General features: G+C 32.9%; 1 protein-coding gene and 1 pseudogene across 1 annotated transcript; both read right to left on the reverse strand.

Moving 5' to 3' along the window:
- Window positions 1-16,507: 16,507 nt before the first annotated feature.
- On the reverse strand, window positions 16,508-20,653 carry LOC129872183 (protein FAR1-RELATED SEQUENCE 5-like; annotated as a pseudogene).
- Window positions 20,654-21,232: 579 nt separating this feature from the next.
- On the reverse strand, window positions 21,233-25,512 carry LOC129872184 (protein PIN-LIKES 3-like). Its single transcript, XM_055947068.1, has 10 exons — window positions 25,247-25,512; window positions 24,927-25,006; window positions 24,664-24,788; window positions 24,204-24,325; window positions 23,882-24,061; window positions 22,665-22,757; window positions 22,480-22,580; window positions 22,326-22,378; window positions 21,993-22,178; window positions 21,233-21,357 (listed from the first exon to the last, which is right to left on the reverse strand). The coding sequence occupies exons 1-10, from the start codon at window positions 25,379-25,381 to the stop codon at window positions 21,233-21,235; spliced, it is 1,200 nt and encodes a 399-aa protein (XP_055803043.1). The 5' UTR covers window positions 25,382-25,512.
- Window positions 25,513-26,900: the final 1,388 nt, after the last annotated feature.

A 26,900-nucleotide genomic window follows, 5' to 3' on the forward strand; every position in this document is an offset into this window, starting at 1 on the left:
GAAGGATGTTGGATATGTGTATGAATTCTATGTTGTCTTACTTCATTCTCGTTATGCTATGTTTTTGGATTTCTTATGAGTTTTTGCTTATTTGTTACCTTATATATGCTTATGATATACTAAGAGGCTTGGTTGAGGGTTTCTTTGGAAATCATAATCGTCATGTCACACCTAGGGCCTAGCTTGAGTCGTGACATTTTGAATTCTTCTTGTGTTTACTTTTTCATATTTTAAACATATTAAATATTCTAACTCTGCCATAGTCAATATAGGAATATGAAGAAATGTATTAGCGTAATGACCCTCGTGGTCATTTGCTTGCCTTATGTGCTTTTTACTGTTTCCCCCTTTTGTAGCTTCCTTGTAGTATATGTGTGGTTCTGGGATGGGTGGCACGCTTCCCGAGTTGATTAAAAGAATTTGATGCAAGTTTTTTTTTGAGGTTTTAAAGTAAAAAAGTTGAATTTCGTTAACATCTATAGAATTTGATGTCGTATGAGAATTTTGTCAGTTTCATCAGCTCCGGAAGGTCCATTTTGGAATAGCATGGTTGTTTGGGTTCTGAGGCTTTTGGTGCGAATTTGAGCTGTTAGGCATTTTTGGTTTTGAAAGTTTTGTGAAGTTTGACTTCGGTCAACATTTTTGGGAAATGTGCTCAGATGAGAATTTTTTCAGAGCGTGATTAGCTCTAAAATGTCGAGTTTGGTCTAGAGTGACCTTTTCTTCGGATCCCAAGGTGATTGAAATGATTTTGTGGCGTTTATCATTTTGTTGTTTTGCTTGACTTTGTAAGTGTTCACTTGAGTCAACATTCTATGGAGATGACCTCCATTGGTTGTTTTATCGATTCTATTGCATCTAAAATGTCGTTTTTGATTGGGTAGCATAGTTCGCTTACATTCACGGAGTTCAAAATGAATCTCAAGACTCTATCTGGACTTTTTCTCAAGTTGGAGTTGAGTTGATGTAGTTAACGTTGGTGCCACCAGCTTTGCTCAACATGTTCGCATGCTTGGAGCCGTATTCGTGAAGACTATTGAAAATGTTCATCGCAATCGCAAGCTTGGCACCGCTATCGCGAAGACCAACTTTCCTGGTCAACGCAATTATTGACCATCGTGATCTCGATGTATGGTTAGTGAACCCGATCCACTTTAATGAATTGCGATCGCAATCCTGGGGTTCCGCGATCACGATGAACACTTGTGTTCAGTTATATCAGTGTTCACGAACTCAACATGCATAATTTCAAAAGACCAACTTCTTGAGGCGATTTTGGGGGAGCTATTGAAGGCGATTTCAGCTGGGAAGTGGATGGAGTTATTATTTGAGTGTGTGGGCGAGTCTTGGTACCGTTAATTTTTTGGGTAAACTTGTAAGTTTTGTCAAATTCTCTCTTAAATTTCCATTTTGATCATCTTTTGAGCTTAAACTTGGAGGGACTTTTTTTAGCTCATTTCTAATTGGATTGTGCCTATTTTCGAGGCACAAGATCATTGTGTCAGTTGGGACCTTGTGACAGAATCAATTTTGTGATTTCATCCATGGGTTCTACAATTGTATTTTGACTGGATTTTCATTTTCAAAATCTTTTATTGCAATGTGGGTATCATTTTACTTGTTTTGATTTTTTTCGCTAATTTAATAGCGCGGCGTTGTTCGGAGGCCCTTCAAAAGGGAAAAAGCTCCAAAATAAAGATTCGGGTGGAATTTCAACCTTGAGGTAGGTTATGGTTTCACATTTTTAGACTTGACTTGGTTAGTTTATATATATATATATATTGAGTGGCATTATATTGATCATTCGTTAGGCATTAGGATGAGGTTTAGGTTGCTTGACCTTTTAGACTAGATATTTTGGCCTTTTTCGGGTAGCTAGATTAGTGCTTTATCTGTGGAAGACTTAGCTTAGGTTGAGCTTTGATCTTAGTTAACGTTATAGGATTCTTGGTGTGATGGGAATTTAAACTTAGAATTATGCACGTTGACTATTTTGGTGCGAATATGTGTATTATTGGTTATTTTTGAGCTATTATCGTCTTATTCTTGTGTTTGTGGGTATGAGGCCTTGGACTTGGACTGGATGGATGTAAAGATCCATTTTGATCGTTATGGATCGGCCTATGGAGAAAGAATTGAGTCAGAATTTATTTTTGGATAGTGACTTGAAAATTTTAGGATAGGCCAGTCTCAGATGAACTCGAAGTGAGGTGAGGTCTAGGAAAATCCAAAAATTGATTGGGATGATTTCTAAGTATGGATTAATATTTCTAATAGCCAAGACATTAAGGAGTCCATAAGATTTTTCATAATCGAATTCGAGTGAGTAGAACTCCCGAAATTAAACTTGGCGTGAAATCGGTTTGGAACATCGAAAATTGAAGGTGTGTTGTAAAATAGAGGCTTTTAGGAAAAGAACCATTAGGTTTTCATCGTGTTCGTCGATTTACTCCCCAATCTTGTAAAATTGATTCTTAAGCCTTAGAATATAGAATATTACTTTTGGGGAGGGTTTAGACTTAATTTAATGGTGGAAAAACCCCTGATTTGGATAGAATGATCATGAATTTGCCTGGGATGATAATTTGAGTATAATTGGGGTTTAATTTGGCTATTGTTATTGATTGTTTATATTTATTCATTATTTTAAACCAAGACCAAAACAAGACATTATAAAAAGGAAATGCTCGGATTTTTTAGGAGTTTTCAAGACTTGATTCGAGGTAGGTAATGGTTTGTGTGTTTTCAAATTATGTATGTATGCATGTCTATTGCTTTGTAGTATTAATTGTGCAATGCATGTGAAGGAAACTAAAAGGCTAATGTGAAATGACATCGCGTTGATAAATCTCATGTAATGAACCTATTTATTTACTTGCGGTTTCAAGTGTGATCGTTCAATTTATAAGTCATTAAGGTTGGCTCGGGTATCCACTACTAAAAAAATGCCAAAAAATGACAGAACAAAAAGCGACGGACTGCGTCACAAATAAAATGCGATGGAGAAAACGATGTTGTCCGTCGTTTTTATTTATTTTTAAATTTTTTTTAATAGGAGCGACGGACAGTGACGCCTAATCCGTCGCTTATTTTGGCAGGTTTTTTCGCTAAAATTAAATATTATTTTTTTATAAATATTTTATATATTTTATTAAAAATAATTATTTATAAATTAAATATTATGACTCCGTCTGTCACTTTTATTTTTTTAATAGTTTTTTTAACGTAGAGACGGACTGGGTCGCTAAGTCTATCGCTACTGGTCAAAATTTTTGGTCAACATATTTAAAATAGTGACGGACGGTGTCGCTTTGTCCGTCATTTTTTGGTCAAAATGGCGGTCAAATAGTTTTAAAAAAGCGACGGACTTAGAGATGCTGTCCGTTGCTTTTTGTTAGATATGTTCAACACAGAACGTATTTTTTTCAGTTCTCTCTCTCTCTCCAAACTCTCTCTTCTCTCTACAAATCCTTCGCCGCACCGCCTCCCACCGCCGTCCCCCCACCCCCTTCGCTGTCCTCCATCAGTCAACCGCCGCCGCCGCCGTCTTATGGTGCTTTAGGAGTATTATTCATTTTTAAGAGGTTAGGGCCTAAACCTAAAACTAAATTTTAATTTTTTTTTTCATTTGTTAATTAGTTGATTATATTTAGTTTGTTGTAGTTCATTTATATATTGGATTTTAAAATTAGTGAATGTAGTTATAGTTTTGATTTTAGGGCTTAATTTAGATTTGAGTTGTTGAATTAGATTGTAAATTTTTTAGTGATTTGTGATGTTAGTTAGTTAATTAGGTGATTACATTTAGTTTGTTGTAGTTCATTTGTATATTGGATTGTGAAATTAGTGAATGTAGTTATAATTTTGATTGTAGGGCTTAAGTTAGATTTGAGTTGTTGAATTAGATTGTAAATTTTTTAGTAATTTGTGATGTTAGTTACTTAATTAGTTTATGCCATTTAGTTTGTTGTAGTTTATTTGTATATTGGATTGTAAAATTAGTGAATGTAGTTATAGTTTTGATTTTAAGCTTTAAGTTAGATTTGAGTCTTTTGAATTAAATTGTAAATCGGATAGTAATTTTTGATTTAGTAGTTACTTAATTAGTTTATTCCATTTAGTTTGTTGTAGTTTATTTGTATATTGGATTGTAACTTAGGAAGTTTTGAAGTTTGAAACTTAAAGAAAAAATTTGGAACTTAATTAGAGGCTTGAGTTTTAGGACTTTAGAACTTATAATTAGAATAATTTAGATACTTGAATTTTAGGATACGTAAATTTAGAAGTTGAACTTAATTAGAACTTTGAAGTTGAAATTTTTGTTTACTTTAGAAATCTTGTTGAGGTTAAACTTCCTTTTGAACTAATTAAGCTAATGTTGAGCTTTAGAATAACTTAGATATATGAATATAGGAAATTTTGAAGTTTGAAACATAGAAAAATATTGGAAATTGGATACTTGAATTATATATAGGACTTTAATTTAGAACTTATAATTAGAATACTAAGATACTAATTTTGAACTTTAGGTTTGTATAATATTTGAAATCTTTAGACTTTAGAATTAATTAAGCTAAGTAGAGTTACATATTTAAAGTCATGAAGTTGAACTTTAGGACTTTTGAAGTTAAACTTAGAAATTTTTTAGGTTTGTATAAATTTTGAACTCATTAAACTTTATAGTTAGTTTGAATAACTTAGATACTTGAATTTTATGATATTTTAATTTATAACTTCAACCTGAATGTCATGAGGTTTGAAACTTAATTTTTACTTGAATTAATTATAACTTGAATTAATTAAAAATTGAAATTAATTATAACTTGAATTAATTAGAACATGAAATTAATGATAACTTGAATTAATTAGAATATGAACTTAATTATAACTTGAATTAATTAGAACTTGAAATTAATTATTATATGAATTAATTAATTATAACTTGAATTAATTAGAATATGAACTTAATTATAAGTTGAATTAATTAGAATTTGAACTTAATTATAACTTGAATTATTTCGGACTTGAACTTAATTATAACTTGAATTAATTATTATATGAATTAATTAATTATAACTTGAATTAATTATAACTTAAATTAATTATAATTTGAATTAAGTAGAGCTTGAACTTTATTATTACATGAATTAATTAATTATAACTTAAACTGAATTATTATATGAATTAATTAATTATAATTTGAATTAATGACAGTTGTAGTCTCGATGAATTGTAGTCTTTATGAACTAATTAAGCTTGAATATATGTAATTTTGTAGATGGGTCATCGTTTATGGATGTATAACATGCATTATGAAGTTGGTGGTGGTTTGAAACCTGAATTTATTGACGGTGTAAGAAGTTTAATCGATCATGTCATGACACTTGATGTTTTTAAGCAAAATGGATTGGTTAGGTGTCCTTGTCGTGAATGTAGGTGTTTGAAATTTTTTTAATCCAGATATAGTTATGATTCATTTGTATGGTAATGAATTTAAGCCTAGAAATTTTGTTTGGATTGATCATGGAGAAATAGATGTATTGAATAATATATTTTATAATCTGCTGCCCGTGGATGAATATAATATGTTTGCACCACATGGTCAAATTAGGACTGAACATGATAGGGTTCTACATGATAGAGTTCAACATTATACATTTCAACATGATAGAGTTCATGAAATGGTTAATGATGCATTCGGGGTTCTAGGTGGGATGGAACCCGAATAATATTTTGATGAAACTCCTAATGAAGAAGCAAGACGCTTCTATCAACATTTAGAAGAGGCTAGTCGTCCACTATGTGAAGGGAGTCTGCATTCTACTTTGTTAGTTGCAGTTAGGTTAATGACTATTAAATCAGATTGGAGTGTTCCTCATGCGGCTATGGACTCAATGGTTGATCTTTTGGGCGAACTGGTTAATCCTGAATTTAACATACCTAAGAACTTCTATCAGGCAAAGAGATTGGTTTCCAAGTTAGAATTGTCGTATGATAGAATTCATTGTTGTGTTAATGGTTGCATGCTGTTCTACAAGACTGATAGTGAATTACAAAATTGTAAGTTTTATGGACAAGCTCGTTATAAGAGGACTCCTGCTGGAAAGATGGTCCCAATTAAGGCGATGCATTATTTACCTCCTATTCCCAGATTAAAGAGGTTGTATGCATCGATGAGGTCTGCCCCACATATGAGATGGCACAGTGAATATAGAAGGCTGCCGGGTATCTTGTCACATCTATCTGACGGAGAAGCATGAAAACATTTTGATAACATGTATCCTAATTTTGCTAGTGAACCAAGAAATGTACGATTGGGGTTGTGTGCAGATGGCTTCACACCATTCTCTAATGCTGCCTCACCTTATTCTTGTTGGCCTGTGTTTCTTACCCCATACAACCTTCCTCCTGAAATGTGCATGACAAGTCCGTACATCTTTCTAAGTTGTGTTATTTCAGGTCCTCACAATCCTAAAATTTTGATTGATGTCTATCTACAACCATTAATAGATGAGCTTAAACAATTGTGGTTTGAAGGAGTAGTGACTTACGATATATCAACTAAGTAGAATTTTATTATGCGTGCTGTTTTAATATGGACTATTAATGATTTTCCTGCATACGGAATGTTGTCTGGTTGGATGACTGCTGGCAAGCTTGCTTTTCCTCATTGCATGGAACATAGTAAGGCATTCACCTTAAAGCATGACAGAAAAAATTTATGGTTTGATTGGCACCGTTAGTTCTTGCCAATGAATCATGAGTTTAGAAAGATGAAACATGCATTCAAAAAAAACAGGGTTGAAAATGACCCTCCACCTTCATCACTGACAGGACATCAAATTTGGGAGAGAGTTTCTCAATTGCCTAAAGTTACAGAAATTCAGTTGTGACCCATGTTCTACTTAACTGTCCAGAAATTCAGCCATATCTTAAGTAAGTGTGAAATTAAATTATCAAATTACATATCAATAAGTGATTACTAACTATCAAAATTGTAATATAACTATCAGCACATTCGTAAGCACATGGAGCAATGAACCAATATATACGAGGTTTTCCAAATGGCTAAAGGATTATGTAAGTGTAAAAGCTTATATTGAATCAATAGGTATAATATTTTCACCTTATAGTAAATTGTATTATTTTGAAATCAATTTGTAGGTTTATAATTGTAACACCCCCTAAATATTATTGATTCATGGATCCTTTCTTTCATGAAGTCCAAATAAATTATCAAAGTTTTCTATTTAATTCAAGCATGAAACTTTATGGATTTTTCATATCATGATTCCAAATGCATAGATTATTAAATATATGAAATTTAATTACCTATCTTATATTAACTTATATTGGCTTTTAAATGCATTAAATTGTTGATTTATCAAAAGTCCTTATATGAAGGCATGAAAAGATTTTGATCATGTTCTAAAGTATTTTGATCATGTTCTAAAGTATTTTGATCATGTTCTAAAAGTATTTTGATCATGTTCTCTCATGTCTAAAGATTTTGATCATGTTCTAAAAGTATTTTGATCATGTTCTCTCATGCCTAAAGATTTTGATCATGTTCTAAAGTATTTTGATCATGTTCTAAAGTATTTTGATCATGTTCTTTCATGCCTAAAGTAATTTGGGCATAACTTTTCATAGGATAGTCCAACTTAGGTGATTCAAATTTCTGAGTAACCACAACATCATTACCTACAACTTTCATGAAGAACGTATCTTAAGATTCAGAGCTTAAATAGATCAAATAAATTAATCTTTGTAAGACATAGTATTGTGACGGAATGAAGTATTTGTAGAATAAAATTCATATCTCGATGTAGAATGCTCCAAATTAGATGATTCTTAAACTAACTGAAACTAGACTTCTATATCTACAATTCTTATGAATACATCAAATCCTAATAAGGAATTTATCTTATTCAAATACGGCTTCGAAAACGGATATTCTGTTAAAAGAGATTTTATCTCACCTACCATAGAAAGATCTAGAACCATTTGACATCATCCATGACATCAAAATTCTCCATTGAATTTTCAAGATCATCCTTTATGATTATATTTATTTATTGTTAGGTCCTTCCTCCACATCTATAAATACCCACCTTATTTCCTCATTTTATTCACCAAGCTTTCTTAAGCAACTCTTCTCTCTATATACTTCTTTACTCTTTCTCAAATATAGTTTTAGTTTTAGTAGTATAAAAATACTACTCTGGTGATTCTTATACTCCGGATAGTACACAAAACAAACCGGCGAGAAGAAAAGGTTAGGGGTCCAAGAGTGTTCCAATTCGAAGTAAAGCTTCCGATTTAAGGTATGTAAGGCTTTCATAGCATCGGATTGAGTTCGTCCATGCGCCCAATATTTAAATTTATTATAATTGAGTTATAGTTGAGTTTTATCCAAATCTTGAATTCTAAATGAAATAATTCTTCTTCTATTGAGTTTGATATATTTATGCATTAATATTATTATTATTGTTATCTCTCATATTATTGGAATTATTATTCATGGCTACTTTCCATGAATTCTAATTGATTTGATGTTCATGAATATTTTTACACATGTTTTGAGTAAAAATGTTGGATTTTTATTATTTTTATTGATAAAAAGAAAGTTATATGAATTAATACTATATATGTATTTTATTGAGTTTTGAAAGAGCAAAAGAGTTGAGTTTGAATGAATTTGAGCAAATGATATTTTGAGCAAGATGTTTTGATGAGATGTAAATGATATTTTTTTTAGAAGTATAATGATTGATGAACATGAAATGAGATGAGTTTGATGATTTAAATTAAAGTCCAATGAGACTAGATGATGAATTTAATATGAGCACATATTTTGGGAGTAGTATTGAGCACCGAGTTGGATAAGAGTTTAATTGACTCAAACCCCAGAACTACGTAGCCAGCATAGGATGGAGGCTATGCCTCTTAAGTCCCAAAAAGAGGACTTTGATAAGTGGATCCAAGATGGTGATGTCCTTTACCCTGGCAAGGTATTGGATGGATGTGGCAACGACATCGCTTCGTTGTATCATCGCTAGCTCATAAGTGATGGTTGTCGGTTAGAGAAACTCCTAACTGAGTAAGCATTGCTTGTTACTATTATTTTTATTATTATATTTTAAACTTGCATTACATATTGATGTTGAGATGATGTTGAGTTCTGAGCTGAGTTTTCTTGAGAGGAGTTTCTTGATATTTGTCCTTACCTTCCTGCCATTTTACATACTTGTACATTCCACGTACTGACGTCATTCGACCTGCATCGTTTTATGATGCAGATACAGGTGTTAGAGATCCTCAACAGGCGCTTCGTTGAAGATCATTATTTTTCAGCTATTTGGTGAGTCCTTCTTATATTCGGAGGAACTCTTTATCCTTTAATTATTGTTGAGTATTATGTTTCTTTTAAGGTAGCCATGGACATGTCATTGGCACCATCTAAGAGTATTAGAGGCTTCATAGACAGAGTTTAATGATGTAATTGGAGTAGTTCTCCTTTGAAACTACTTCTTCTAAAAAAAAAATTTCTTCTTTCATTAGATATTGTTAATGGAGAGCCCATATAAGTATTCTTATTAAGTCTTCCGCTGATGAATGAATAAGTGATGAGACCAAGTGGTTCTCTCAGAGGCCAGAGATGGTTTCTGAGTGCCGGCCACGCCTAGGGTACTCTCTCGGGGCGTGACAATGATGAATACTCAAGTGTCGAACATTCACCATTTGTGAGAGAGATCGCACTCGGGCCTGTATCTCATATTCATACAATGAATAAATATTGTGTGAATAGTTTTAAGTTTCAAACTGAAGAAGTTTCTATGCACAAGAAAACCAATAATAGTGGTGTGTGCATTCAAGGTGATGTCGATGGTAATGGCCAAATTGTAGAATATTATGGTGTCATTCAGGAGATTATTGAAGTAAGATATTCAGGTTGGCCTAAAAAAAGATAGTATTATTTCGGTGTAAGTGGTTTGAACCATCACACAGAAGCACAAGAGTGGACCAACAACATAATATAATTGAATTTAAGCACACCAGACAATACGAAAGTTATGATCCTTTCATCATTGCCCAAAATGCTAAGCAAGTCTATTATACTCCATATCCATTGTGTAAAGATAAGGCTGATTGGTGGGTTGTTATTAAGACAAAGCCTGTGGGAAGAATTAAAATTGAGAATGTATTAGATGTGGTGTACCAAAATGATGTTGTACTTGTTCAACGACAAGTTGATGTTGAGTTGGAAACCACACTATAACATCCTCAACACATAGTAGAAGAGATTTCTGATGAGGAACTTATAATGCCAAATGTTGAGGAAGAAGTAAACGAGGAATATGAATCATTTGAGGGGGAGGAATGGATTGACAATGAATATGAAACATATGAGGAGGACGAATGGAAAGATGATGAAAATAAAACAAGTGAGGAGGAATAGAGTGGTAGATTATCACTAGTATGTAAGTTATTTATTTCTCTAATCTTAAATTTAATCAACTATGTGGTTTTTATATATTGTATTGTTACTTTACATGCAGATGTCATCTGGTGATGGTGATAGATCCCGAGATCATCTTGGTGTTAGCCATTCTGGTAGAAGTAAAAAGAAGTCTAGGAGACCTGTTGATCCTGAGGATATCCCAGGACATATTTCTTCAATGCCGGAGATGCAGCACCACTGATCTAGTCCTAGTACACATATTCATGTTGTGCCTTTTGGGACTATGGATCCTTTAGTTTACCATAGTCAGTTCCGCCGACCACGCGACACTTCTTCTTCTTCACAGATCAGATATACTTCATATGATCAGACCTACCAACTACCCACAGAGGTTATTGCTCGACCCCCGAGAGTATCATCTTCTTCTACTCCATCTCTCGAATCTCAATCTCCTCACATATCTAATTTGAGACTTAGAGATTCTAGTGTTGAGACTGACACTCCCACAGCATCACCTACACCTTCTTCTGCTGCTAGAACAGAGGCATTACATGATGTGTCTGGGTTAGCTCCTGGGCAAAGGGACAGACTTGGGAGAGTCATGATTGAGCCTGATGGATCCTCGTAAGTTTAATATTTTATTTATTTATTTATTTATTTATTTTTGCTAGATTAATAATTTATTAATGATATAATTACATATTTATTATGTGTCTTGCAGGTGGCATCTTTCAAAAGATGCTGCTAGGGCTCTTCAGGAGAGTGTTAGGAGGCTATATACTGAGCCCTATCACTCTTGGCGGGAGATTCCAAACAGTATTCGCCAGACAATGTTTAATGAATTCAAGGTATATATATGTTTAAATCTAGTTTTTTAAGTTACGTTTAATATTTTTACTATACTTTACTTAACTAATTTTTTTTATTTTTTTTCCAGACTTTATGTATCTGGGAGCCACGTTACAATATGGTCATTGCGACCACTTTTGAAAGAAAAGCGAGCGCCAGACTGTCTAGCTGGCTAAAGAAAGTTAGGGATGATCGGGCACCTTCGAGTTGGATGCTGCCTCATATATTTGAAGAATTATGCCGGTATTGGGATACCAAAGAATTCAAAGCCTTGTCCTATCAAGGAAAAAAGCAAGAGTCAGCCTAAAAGGTGGCTCGTTGCACACCGGAGGTGCAAAGAGTATTGGTACGATTCAGAGGGAGATGATAATTTTTCTAAATTTTAAGTTTAAATTTATTTTCTAAAATAAATTATTTCACCAAATATTTTTCATTAATTGTATTTTTATTTATAGGAAAAAGAATTGGAACGCACTCCCTATCGCCATGAAGTCTTTAAAAAGACTCATGTGAAGAAAAAGACTAATGAGTCGGATCCGGATGAGTGGGTGGAGGAAAGGGACGAACGAGCCTATGTAAGTTATTTAAGATATATTATAATATATTTTGATTCTAAGTTTTATTTTTAATATATATATATAGTTTGATTATAACATTTATTTTTTAATATGCAGCAAGATTATGACCGGCACGTACGTGAGATGGGAGATTCGGTTCAGCTAACGCCTGAATAGTCCAATCAAATTTGGACAGAAAAAGTGGTTGGAGGCAGCCACAATGGCCGAATATATGGAATGAGCTCTAGGAATAATGTACGATGACTCCAATCAGGTTTAGAAGGTATTGGATCATCGCATCAAGCTGAAGCCATTGACGGAGTTCAGATAGCAGCAAAGTCTCAGCAAATTGCAGAACTTACACGCGCATTGGTAGAATCAGAGAAAAGAAGGATCGAGGATCAAAAAAATATGAATGAACAAATTGAGCAAATTAAAGAACAAGTGCTCAACCTCGCCCGTTAGCCTCCATCCCGTTATTCAAGAGCATCCACTCCGGATGATTCCGACAATAGTGATGAATATATAGCAAATAGTCCTTAGGGTTCCCTATGTTAGTTTATGAATATTTTAATTTTTTTTATTAACTTTGAAACACTTTAAATCGTTCTAAATTATGATTTTATTCATTTTAAGTGTTTAATTATGTTTGTTATTATGTATTTTACGGATTTTGTTTGTTGTTATTTGTGTTTGAATGGGCTGAATTGAATACAATTGAATTGAATTTTGATTGCAGGTGGGCAACAGAAACTGCAAGTTTCTGCTGTCAAAAGTGTTGCAGAAAAGAGACGGATAGGGTTCTTTAATCCGTCGCTGTTCTGGTTTTTTTTTATTTTATATTTTTCCAGAAAAGCGACGGACAGGGGGTCCTTTAGTCCGTCGCTTTTCTGGTTTTTTGTTTTTATATATTTCTAAAAAAGCAACGGACTAAAGGACTCTATCCATCACTCTTCTGCAAAATTTTTAGATAAACAAAGCGACGGACGGAGACTAAATGTCCGTCGCTTTTTATTAATTAATTTTTTTTAAAAAAATAATAAAAAGACGGAGTCTGTCGTTTTTTTTATATATATTTTTTAATTAAAAAAATTAGGAGCGACGTAGTTCGTCGTTTTTTACGACCCTATCTGTCGCTCCTTCAAAAGCATCGAGCAAAAAAGCGACGGAAGTGACTGCGCCGCTTTTCCGTCAAGTTTGACAAAAAAAGCGACGCAGTCCGTCGCTTTTTTGCGTCATTTTTTGGCAGTTTTTTAGTAGTGATCGCGCCAATATACTGACAATTTGTGTGTGAGTTAAATAAGAGGACCTGATATATGTATTGTGTGATCATGTGGGTCATGTTTCATTCATTAATTGTTATGGATATTGTGATTGGAAATCCGTGTTATGTTGTGACCGTAATATATATATGTGTGTGTGTGTGTGTTTCTTAGACTTTAGACTATTAATTTTCGTTTGGATTTGCATTCCCTTATTTCAGACATTTAGAATTTTGGTACTATGACCTTCAGGTTCTACGGGGTTTACTTTTCGCAAATAATTTTTGATAACTACTTGAGTTTATGAGAACTCAAGTGCCTGTTGATTAAACTTCTTTACTCTTACTAACTGCATGATTGGGTGTCTTTAATTTGTTTGATGGGTTAAGTTGGGTTATAAATTAGTTTTTTCACCAAAAGGTTAGTTTGTGTGTTATTCATGGCGGGTCAGGATCGTGACACTGGAGTTCCAAGTTAGTAGGTCTGCTCTATAACGGGTGTTGTTCAGTTCGTTGTGTGATATGATTGTTTAGTGATTAAGTTGAATGTATTGGATATGTACACGTGAGTATAACATCTGCATTTGGTGTATTTGCATTCGAAAAATCAAGAAAATATTATATTTAAGGTACTTAAATGATTTTACTTGGGTTTTTCATTAGTTTGAGCTCCGAGGGGGCGAAATATGATTTTTAATTTGAGGAACTTATTTTTAAAGGGAGTTATATCATTTTTGAGGAAATGTGCTTTTTATGAAAAAGAGGTACCATTTTACTTGATATTGTCGGCCCGTGGAACATTCCAAGATTGCCCTCCTTGGATACTGCATATGTTGATAAGCTTCGGCGGGCTGCAAATTAAATTCTGAGATTTACGATTATTGCATCTGTATATGAGCTAAGGCGAGTTTTGTAGTTGTCCCAAAAAGTCCACAAGACGGTCATCGAGGCGATTTCAATTTTTTTTACCTTATTCATGTATTGTACATGTTGCATTGCATTATCTTTCTTGTTAGTATGATTTCACTATTCTTCGGTGTTTGTATATCACTCTTGAATTGTTAAGTTGTAGCATTAGCACTATCGTACTTCTCTTTATATATATGATCTTTCTGAGCTCGTTCGGCCTATGATGCCTACTAGGTACCTCGTGTTTTGGTACTCATACTACACTTCAGTATCTTTTTTTGATACAGCTCCTAGTACGAGCCACCCTCGTTGAGTATCAGATCTCCGTTGGCGGTCACAGTCTCGGATCGTGGTGAGCTCCTAGCGCCCGGAGAGTTTTTATTTTCCTTCTTTTGTATATGTCTATATATTTTATTTTTTTGATTAAACAGACTTGATGTATATAGCCTTTCTGTACTTAGATGCTCTTATACCGGTGGCACCAGGTCTAGAGTTTGATTCTCTTGTATACTTTTGTCTTCTTGATCATTTTGGGTCTCTTTTGTATGTTTTGCATCGTATTGGACATCTATATTATGGGACCTATAGTGTATATCTCTATTTCTGCTTTCGTATTTTTATTTTTAGTTATATTGTTATCTTACACTTTGGGTTTAGGCTTGTCTATTTAGGGGGTGGGGGAGTGGGTTTATAGTAAGCACCATCATGGCCCGATTTTAGATTGTGACAGTTCGTACTCACTAAATTCGTACATTTTTAAAATTGGTTAATTATAGTCTAGTGCTCTTTGTTAATCTAATTTACAAAATAGCCAACATGTTTATAAATTTTGTATATTTAAGTATAATAAATATATACATTTTTATATATATAATATACATTTTTATATATATAATATACATAATTAGCGTAGAGATTTTGTATATTTGACCATATTAATAAATAAATTTGGTTGAATTGTACATATTGATAAATTTTCTTTTAAAATTTGTACTTCCCCTGTTTCATTTTACTTGATCCATATTAACTTAACATAACCCTTAAGCTTTTTTAGGAGTGGTTTTTACTAAATCAATCTTATTAATGATGTTTTATATGGCACTCTAAATTTGACTACTGTTATTTCATAAAATCATTTAATACTAATAATATTATGGAAAATATAATATAACTCTCTTAATTCATTAAAATAAATAATAAAATGATGATTTATTTTAGTATAGGGGCGAAGTAAAATGAAAAAGTAACAAATGCAGTATCTTTTTAATTTAAAGAAGGGAATTACTAAGTACTAATTACTTGAGCTTTCATTTGATTTGAGACACTTATAAGGGTAAAACATGTCGTCCGGTTAAAAAACAAGTTATGCTGGAATAAATTATGTTGAGATTAGTTTTTATTGCTTGTTTGGTTTGTAATATTTAAGATAATATTTTTGTGTGTGCATTTCTATAATTGTTCCGTGTGTTTTAAAAAGTAAAACTTCCATCTTAGTTAATTTAAAAATAAAATCTCCATTTAAAATTTATTAAAGTTAAAGATAATTTGTTTAATTACTCTTGAAATCCTAATGATATCGTTTAAATTAGACGAAATGAGTAAATTACTTGAAAGATATGAAATCCATTACTTTCTTTTTTGTGTGTGGATGAGGCAAAATGATATGAAATTCATTACTAGAAATTTATTAATTTAAATCCAACAAAGTAACTTTCAACTTTTTCCACGGGATCTAATTTGTGTGACATAAATTAATTTTTTTTGTCTCAATTTACATAAATTCAGTAGAAATTAAATTATACGATATAAGTTAGTGTAATTATTGGATTTGTTATAATGAGATCATTGTTTTAGTAAATGATGCGGAGAACGGTAGTTGGTTCGAGAGAAAGTAACAATATCAACTCGGACATATTTTCTAAATTTTGTTGCAGTATTCAGAAATTGGAGTTTTATCTTTTTTAGAGAAAAAAATTTAATAGCTAATGTAGAATGATAAATTATCTGTCTGGACCTGTGATTTTTTTTTTTGAGGTGTGTGTGTGTGTTGGAGAGGGGAATACATATCTTTATGTTTCCACTGATACCTAATCGATAACGAACCTGAATGGCTTTTTTAGGGCCAATTCCATCAATTTTGGTTGAGGCAATTCTTACTTGTTCATCGCCAACTAATGTAGCTCCTGCAAATTCTCTTCTTGTTGTACCATGTACATGACGATAGCAGTGGAGTGCTGTCAGCGGCGGCTGTTGTTAAGGAAACACTCAAGGATCGAGTGACCCAACTTGATGGCACCCTCCCGACATACAACATAACTTAAAATATTATGATACAAAGATATAAACTTTGCCATGAAAAAGTTGTTTGTTATTTCGGTGTCAGAGATATAATTTGTTATGCCTTCTACATTTATAACTAGTGAAATATTATGATACGAAAATATAAACTTATACCTCGTGAAAAGTTGTTTGATCTTTTGATGTCAAGAGTATTTTCAGTGACTTATTTGTTACTAAAGTATTGAAGGACAAAAATTAAAAACCCCAATAAATACATATGTTGCAATAAAGTGAATAACAATATGTACACAAGTTGTTCTAAACTCACCCCTTGATCTTTCAACTGCTATTCATACGATATCATCAACAATACTATGAACTGAAAGTGCTCTCTACATTGTAACTAGAAAACAGCAGAGCTTGCAAGAGAACAAGAATGCTGCTGCCTTTAAGTTTGGATCAGATTGCAACTTTTCCAGTAATAGGTAAGTCCCAAAAAGATTATATATATGCCCAAGAAGTTGGAATCAAACATTAAAACAGTTAGTTAGCTGGTCCATCGGAACTTATCACTGCTCGAGAGTGACCAGATTTTGTCTAGCTAATATATACACCAGTTAACTGCTCATAGTATCAAGATTGGAAATAGGGGATGACTTCTGTGGTATCTCAATAACTACCACAAGCAGCATGTCCCAATGATGTGAGACATGCCATTATTAACTGCAGATTCATTCAGATCACCTTCAAGCTTAATCTTTAATGCCAAACTTAATACTCTGAACCTTAACTGTCAGCTGAAGCTTCTGCTGCTCAATATCTTTCAAGACTGTCAATAAGTTAGTCCGATATAATTCACATTTTCGCCTTGCTCGTTCCAGCTGTATATCTTTGTTCTTTTCATCCTACAAGGAAATCAATAAATGAGGTCAAGATCATACTTAAGCAATTTCACATTAAGTCAATAATAAGAACGGATTGCACAAGTGGGATCATATGGTGACCCAATTCTTCCATATTTCTTTGAAACAGAAAGAACGGGCATTAGAGTTGGCTGAACGTCTTATCAGATTCATCATAAATGCAGACAAGATTATTCAAGTAAAAGAACCCACACAGAAAAGGAAGAACAATCTGGAGATAGAGAACACTTTGATAAACAACATCAAGTTGAAGTCTATAACATCCCACATGATCCAACAGATACTCCCTCAAGGCTAGACAGTGTCAACTTAAAGTACCGAGTCAAGATAGATAATAATTACAAGTGCAGATTACATACACTACAATTATAACAATAACACACACATAAATTGGTGAGGTTGTAAAAGAACAGAGGAGTATGTCACCGCGGAGGAAGATAGCCGAAGGAATAAAACAAACAAAAATGTATGCACAGGTCAAATTCAAACTACAAATCTTACGATGGGATCACAATTATAGTGGAAAATGCATTTATTTGAACTAACTGAAATGACAAATCACTGAAGAAATCTAGAAATTTAATCCAGTGTTTTCCTTCAATCTGATGGTCAAATTCAAGCTCCTTTTTATTCCCCCCCTTTGTCAGCGATCAAATAGTTCTCTTCACATAATTCATCTAAGCAGTAAACAAGATGTATAATTTACTTGACTTGAGAACTGATCTGTGCAATCATAATATGGAAGGCAATCCACAAAAATAAACCAATGCAATCTCAAAGAAAGAGCTACAAAATATAGGTAAAAACACAAATGTTGGCAAAGCAAATCTGAGATAAACGAAAGATCAAAGACAACTTACCACGGCCGTTGAAGGATATGCACTCAACTGACAAGCCTCGAAGGGATCATTTACATGGCTCTCCCGAGGTGTAGACTCTCCTCTGCAAGGTCCACTAACATTAGAAACTCCCACATCAGTTTTGGTAGCAATAGTAACTTTATTTGCAGCTCCTCGCAAGGCATCAATAGCCACCTTGTAACGTTCCTCATCTTTCGCACCTTCATTTACATATTTCAGGGCTTCTTGCTAAAGATTGTTATGTCTCACAGTAAAAGATACTTGACAACTATTTGATAAATTACAGGTTTGTTCTTCCAACATGACACCACTTTTAGCATTCCTAGTCCAACGCTTTAAAACATAGCATGGAGGAAGCGTGAGAATATTGGTGACCCTGAAGACTGTTAATATATGCCGACAAAGTTGACCAGAGAACTCAAAGATCTGGCACCTACATGATGTTTTAATCTCCCCAAAATTGTAGTGAACTAAGTAAGAGTTATGACTCTCCCCAAATTTTGACACCTGAAATACAGCTGTTGCCTCCTTATCATCAACTTTAGTTGCAAAGAATGTGAGTGTTTCAACAAGCTCCTCTTGACACTTCACGAACAGTTTCTTGTATAAATCTCAGCAGCTTGCTTCTCCATGGGTGAAGGGGTCTTCAGAACAGGGGCGATATGCATGGTGTCATAATCTGCTTTAACTTCTTTCTCATAGCGACTCTCTACAGCCTTTTCATACAACTTAATGAATTGTTGAAGAGTAGTTGATGCATTCACATACCCATCAAAATATGAATTCATACTGTTGCTACTCTGTGTTATAGACATTTCCGCAAAGAATGTATCCTTCAAATAGACCTGAACCCATTGCTTGCGATCAGTGTAAATAGCTTGAAGCCACTCATTTTCCCCAAGATCATATTTATTAATCAGAGTAAACCAACAAGCATCAAACTCTTCAACGGACTCCATCAAGCTTACGCATTTATGAAACTCAGCTTCAAAATTAATATGCTCAGAGAGCACATGGGACAACTTCTCTTGCATTCTTTAAAAGTATGCCATCTGCAAAAACTGTGACGTGCTTCGGGGAAAACCTGACTAACAGCCAACCGAATCACTTGATCATGGTCAGTTGTAATTGACACTAGCGGCTTCCAACACATTGCCGTCAGAAAAGTTCTAAATAACGAACTAAAAGATGCCTCAGATTCATTTATTAATAGAGCACAACCAAATAGCACTGGCTGTCCATGATGATTTATCCCTGTGAATGGGGCAAATGGTAACCTATACCTGTTTGATCTGTAAGTGGTGTCAAAAGTAACAGTATCACCAAAATAAGCAAAATTACTCTGAGCCTTGGGGTCAGCCCAAAATATACTACTCATACAATGATCTTCATCTCCTTGCATAGCATAGCAAAATGATGGATTTTCCAAATGCCTTTGTTTCAAATAATCAAGGAGTTCTCTGTTTACTACTCCTAATGTAATTCCTACAATCACGCTCTGTAAATCCAACATTGCCAATTCCACCATACTCCTTGATCAAGGCAGTCATTATCCCACTCGGACCAATTCCAGCTCCCTGCAACGTATCAATCAGCGACTTAGCTGGTCCAGATACATGTCTGTGCGAACGAAGGCAATGCACCTTATCAGGTGGAACAAGCTCATGATTATGTTCTTTTACAAATCCAGACACAACCCATCTCCCGGAATCCTGAATCTTAACCACTAACATCGCCTTACGCCCGACCCTAGAATCAGCTCGGGGTCTCTTAACCCTAGCACCACCGCCATCACTCCCAAGCCTCCCCTTGTCTTTTGCACAAACAAAAGACCTCTGAATAATAGACCCATCACGCCTAGATCTTCTAGACACGCTACCCTGCGTGCATATGAATTATAGAAGGCTTTTGCAGCTTCCTCTGACTCAAACTCCATTCCTTCATAAGGTTGAAGATTCCTCATATCCACATCAGAAATTGTACTATTAAGAAAACCATCAAAAGGGTTCATTAATTGTTTATCTTCAATGTCAATTGTGTCATCTCCTTCTCCCAAGCCTATCATATCGAATTCTATCACATCGTTCCCAATTCCCAACTGTTCAAACTCCATTTCCAGCAACTATTCAATACTATGCTAATAAAAAAAACATTCAAATACAAATGAAATTTGATAGAATTAACAAAGCAATAATATTAGCTTGAACTGACCATTAATGAGGCTACATTTTCATGCATGTACAATTTGTACAATATTTATATTCAAGTCGTCACCATAAAATTGGGATTCGGAGAACTGTTGAAATTGGGCATGGGACCTGAAAAAATTTGGCTTAGGTTAGCAGTGGCATTGATAGACGAGCTGAGTTGCGTGCGATATTTCTTTGGGGGAAGGAGTAGCAATTGGACAATAACATATTTACACTTTGAACCCTCATTTCGATACACGTTTATAAATTCACCCATACAATTTTGTTAACTTAGAAAAAGTAATTTAAAAGTCTTAGGTGATAAATTTAAGATTTTTAACCTTTTAAGTTTTATTATCTACTAAAATAGGTAAATGGAGAGTATTTTTAGAACTTTTCCTATAGTTTAGAGATATTTTTCATTTTTTTTTATTATGAAAATATGGCCGAAAATTAAAGCGTTACAAATGAGATTCTTACGGAACTTTATAGGTGATAAAAAAAATCAAACTAAAATGACCATATATATATATATATATACAACAACAACAACAATCCAGTGAAATTCCACAACGTGGGGTCTGTGGAGAATAAAGTGTACGTAGACCTTACTCCTATCAAGGTAGGACGGTTGTTTTCGAGAGATCCTCGGCTCAAAAGAAGCATAAAAAGAGGTCAGATAAATCTAAGAAGTTCAAAATGATATATATATATATATATATATATATATATATCACAAATGTATATACATTCATATATACTATTTATACATTTCTTATTATTCTACTTTTGGGCTTCTTTCATATTTGTGCTGTCGGTCAAATACAATTATCGGGGCTTGTCCCAATGCGTATAAAATTTATATACTGATTATATATATTGTAAACTAAATCATCAAAAAATATTGGACGGCAATTAACTCTATTTTGTACAAATTACTCAAGATAAAACCCACATGTAGTAAGTTGTCCACAGAGTAAGTGCAACTGATGCCAATGCATAATTCCATAGCATAATCACTGAACATTCACTTTCACCAACTTCAAACAACTGTGTAATTGTACCTGCCCATTTGCCAACCAAAAATATCAAAGGAAAAGAATGAGCCAAAAATTGCTTTTGAAAGGAGAAATAATTACAAAGATATTGGGGCCTGTTGGATTCGCTTAATTTAGGTGTTCTAAGCATTTTTATAGTATTTGAATAAAATAAAAATATATTTTTAAGTTAAATTAATAAAAATAAGTCAAAGTCATAAGTTGAATACCTAACTTATAGCTTATACTTATAAGCTCATCCGGCTCATTGTCTTGCATCCTTCCCTAAAGAAATTTTAATTTCTATATATAAACTTTGCAGGGTAAAAGAATTCTAATATTACTTAGATCACATAACCAAAAAAATATTTTGTTTTAATTAGTCCGTTTTTAAGAAAAAGGATACATTTTTAAATTTAGAATCAATTTATAACTTTACCCTTTTTATTCTTAATGTAAAAAAAATAATCTTAACCACACAAGTGTACTTTTGACATGTTCAAGGCGACACATTTCAAAAGTTTTATAGATACACAAATAACACATTTTAGATCATAAATTTTTAAAAATTTCATGTTTTTCTTTAATTGTGTATCAATATACAAATTACTTTACATAAATTGAATCGGTGAACAAAAAAGTAATATTGAGTGATTAGGTACCTATGGTCATGGCAGAGGGAAGTGCATACTGCAAGAGAAGTACAAATTGATATAATGAATCTGTTCCAACCAACCCAAAATGGCGTGCAGCTTTTACAACACAAATTCCTGATAGTGGCAATGCCACATAACGTATTACTTGAATGCCTATCACAACCCACATACCTACTCCTGATTTTTTCAGCCCTGCACTTATAATTAATCTTTAATATAGTATATGCTTTACATTATCTGGGCTAATTTTTTATAATGTTAACCAAAAAATAAAATAAGTTAACCTGTTACAAAAACTTAATACAAGAAACTAAGCATCAAAAGAATTCCCAACCAAACCTTTAAGAAGATTTGCTCCAACTATCAATGTCATGGCTGGTATTGTAGCCTCTCTGCACCACAAAACACAGAGCGCAACGTTGAGTTAATTAATTAATCGTCATATACTATACAAATTAACTAATCATTCAAAATTGAGCTTTGTTTGTTATACCCAAGCATAGATGCAGAGCTATGAATGAAATGCAATGGAGCCTCATTTCCAATCATTTGTTTTCTCAGTAAAGACGATACACCAATTAATATCCCAACAATCTGTAGAGATTAACTAATTAATTTTTGCAAATTATATTATATCAATACAATTAATGAGTAGATTATATTCCGACGTGGTCGTACCGTAGCAATTGTTGAGGGTGCAAACAACATTTTGAAATTGATCTTCTCTGTCCATATTTTGATATGTTGTTTCATCTTTTTCACAACATATCCCTGTACAATATTATTTAAGAGAAAATGTTTAATACAACTAAAACATAATTAAAGGGAATAAAAAAAGAAGCTAATTGCCAGTTTCCATAATCACACCATATTTCCCTTTAGTAGAATTATGATCCATTATACTTATTTAAGAATCAGAGTGAGGAAGGACAATGAGTTTTTCCAAAATGAAATTAGAGGTTGTATTGGGCAAAATTATCAGATTAACACAGGTGGCATACAGAGGAATGGAGGGATTGGGTGAAAACGAATATTCGAGATGACAGAATCCTTGGGAGGGATGTCAAGGAACACTGAAAAAAGGTCGAGCCCCAATGACGAGGACAAAGAGATCATAAAGAAGACAAAGTAACATAAAAGTCAGATGTGCGGGTGAGCCGGTATGGAGCTGAGCAAAACATGGATATTACCCAGCCCACGATCATTGATTTTGGTATTTTAAGGCTCGAATGGATCTTTCTTATTAGTTGATTCCTCATTATTATAAGATGTAAATAGTTTTTTTTTTCTCCATTTGTAAGGGGATTCTGAATTCTATCAATACAACAACAATATACTTCTTGAGCTCCAAGTTTTACATCATTCACTAAGTTCTATTCTTAAAAGGATATTCAATTCATACTTGTTCGTTATAGGAGCTAAGAAGTAGCATTCTTGGAATTGGAGTTCTACGGCGATATCTTGACTAACAACTTTATATTCTTTACGCTTTTACTTGTTTCATTTGATTTTGCTCGCTAACCCCACAATATTCAAACTACTAATAATCGGACTTAAAAAGAGTTCAACTTATAAGATGCTCTTGACCTCATATAAATCTAACTATACTGTTTTACCGGTAAACAAAGGTCATCTTGCTTAATATTGTGTCAAAGTATTCAACATTATTGTAGACACTATTATCAGTGTGTTTTAACAAGTCGTTGGAAGTTACTTATCTTACTTTCCATGGTCAGTTATCATCCCAATTTTATGAACTATTACTTGATACTTTACTATGTGCTTAGGTGATCTGATAACAGTATAAAAGAATAAAAAGATTGTTCTACACTATCATATACTAATAAAAGTCAATTTCTATGTTTAACTGATAGGAGTAAAAAACAAAAAGAAACCTGATGATCATGTGTGTTTTGATATCCAATGAGAGGCAGTGCAAGTTGAGCTTCATGGTCCATATCCTTTTCAGGTATGCACCTTGAGGGTAGTTTGGTGATTTCTGTTGAGGTATGATGTTGAGTTCCAGATGCTCGAATCATGTTATAGATATATGTCCAAATATACACTGCTCCTACCTACATGTATAATTAATATGAAATCCAAACCACAAATAATTAATCTCACGTTCGAAGCTCTAATTAACATCTCACATACTATTTATTTTATCTTTAACATTATCTAGTAATATTAAAAAGAGATTTATGTAGTGATATATACTGCCATAGATAGTGACGCATAGGCCTTTCCATTGGTGGAGCATGTAATTGAATCTCCAAAAGGACTATTCTTCTCCTCACATACTGCTGGAATTATGATGAGAAGCAAGTTCCCCAAATTACCTATATATACAAGAAAAAAAATTAAATCAAACACCTTCCAATATATGAGATTGATCACAATATTTCATTTTCCCACGGAAAATTATAAATACTAGTCCCTCTGTTCTAATTTGTTTGTCTAATTTTTTATAATTTGATACACAAAGTTTAAGAAAGTACAGAAACTTTCGAATCTTATGGTCTAACTAAATATACATAGAATGTACCAAAATGTTCTTTAATCTTATTTTCTCAAACATGTCATCTAATAAATTAAAATTAAAGAGTTGTAAAAAAAAGAAAAAAATATATATTTCTTTTAAATGGACTAAAAAAAGGAATATGAGTACTTAGTTTACCTGCAGCACAACAACTAATAACAAGTCCATGGAACTGTACGGGAATTGTTGTAATTTTCACAAGTATCCATCCAAGTGCTGAACCGATGATAAAAGTGAGAAGGATGTTTACAGGCATGAACCATCTATACATACAAAAAAATTAAAAAAAAAAAGAAGAGAAGATATAGCAATTACTATTGATTAATTAAAAATTCCAAAAAAATAAAACAATTAATGTAGCAGCTAGCAGCACATAAAATGTATAAAGAAATTGTACCCACAATGAAACAATGTTGGTCGATGTTACTGTTTCAGCCAAGCTGCTAGCCACCAGCGCAGGAGTAAAAATATAAAACACAAGCTGCTCCAATCATTCAACAAAAAGACAAGAAAAAGAAGTACTTATAGGCCTAAAGTTATGGAAACTTTACAACTCTTTAATTTCTTTGTTCAATTATAGTACTGACTTCTTACCAACACACGAAGGAAGGAATATTGTGAGACGGAATCAGTTACGAAAAATGAATACGGAATTAAGGTACTGTCGGCCTGCCTTAATTAGTTAATAAAAGAAGGTGAAGATGATAAAGAGAAAAGTTACATTGTTCAAATGGTGTCTTGCAGTGGAGCCAAGGAGATTAACACGCTCAAGAGCAAGGAATAAACCAACAGCAGTAATTATGAGTGTTTTAAGAACAGGCACTAATGCCACCACGAACAACTCCACAAATGCCATCTTCAATTAATTAAGATGAGCAGTTTTGTCTATATGTAACGGAACTTTGCTCAGAATTTTATAATGCTTGTACTTTCAACTACTCTTATGCATGTAGTTTACAATATAATGGACAAGCCAATACATAAATATAGAGAGTGATATATATATATATATAGCAAGGTACTAAGAGAGTCATTGGTCTTTACAATTTGAATTTATTATATTAATAATGTTAAGATTTATGGTATAGAATGGTTGAGAAATCAAATGGCCAGGTCCCAGTTGCCAACTTAATCGGAACATAATTATTACGAATAATTTGAATCAACTTTATTTTTTACTTATTCATAATAAGTCTGGGGTAGAGCTAGCTAGGATCAATTATAGTTACACATGATTAATACTATATATAATCGGAACATAATTATTACGAATAATTTGAATCAACTTTATTTTTTACTTATTCATAATAAGTCTGGGGTAGAGCTAGCTAGGATCAATTATAGTTATACATGATTAATACTATATATATATATATATATATATATATGGTAGATGCATGTTGAACCCTTTTTGACTTTTTCGAATACTTACTTTTCATATTTTAAACTTTATTAGTAAAAATCATGATTTCGCCCACTATTAAATGCAAGTGTGTATAGTAAATTTCTCCTTTGTCTTGCAAAGGATAAAAATCGTCCATTCACTACTAGTGATGATGTTTCATATATCATGCTGTAAAACTGGACGAGGTACGTAGCTTCCTCATGAGAATCCTAATTTTGTTTATGAACTATTACTACTCCACACGTCAGAATTTAGAATGAGCATGCATTGACACTACAAAATAATTTATAGCATCGTATTAAGGTTTTTGGACATCCGTTTCATTTTGTGATTTGAAATTATGAAATTATAGTTTAGACATGAAATTTCATCTTAAGATTTGAAATCATAAGTTGAAATTTCAAATTCTCCAAACAGCTTAATTTGAGAATTTCATATCATGATTTCACATTTTTCAAAAATAAAAATTGATCCACAAGTTTATATTTTGTGAAAAAAAAAACACTATTTATATTTACATATTTTTTTGCGAGAATACCAAATATGTGCTGAATATTCACGAAATATGAACATGATAATATAGTTACTAATGATATTGACCAACAAACGTCTCAAAGTAACAATATTAACGTGAGTACACTATAACTGATCATGTTCAAATTTACTTTTTTTTATTGAATTAAAGTTCAATGAATAAATGTTTGTATTGTTTTAGAATAGCTTTGTAATAATGTATTATACTTTTGTTATAAACTTTTGTTTATTCAAATTATATAAAAACGAGTTAAGTATCAAAAACACACCTTGTTAGATGAACTTTTGATTTTTGACACTATTAAGTCACTAAATTTTGACACTAGTAGCCACTGTTAATTTGTAATTATACACGTCAATTTTGACACTATTAAGCCACTCAGATTTTGAGTAACTTAATAGTGTTAAAAATTATTTAAACTGATGATATATAATT

Source organism: Solanum dulcamara, chromosome 11 (genome assembly GCF_947179165.1).
Source record: "Solanum dulcamara chromosome 11, daSolDulc1.2, whole genome shotgun sequence".
Lineage (NCBI taxonomy): Eukaryota > Viridiplantae > Streptophyta > Magnoliopsida > Solanales > Solanaceae > Solanum > Solanum dulcamara.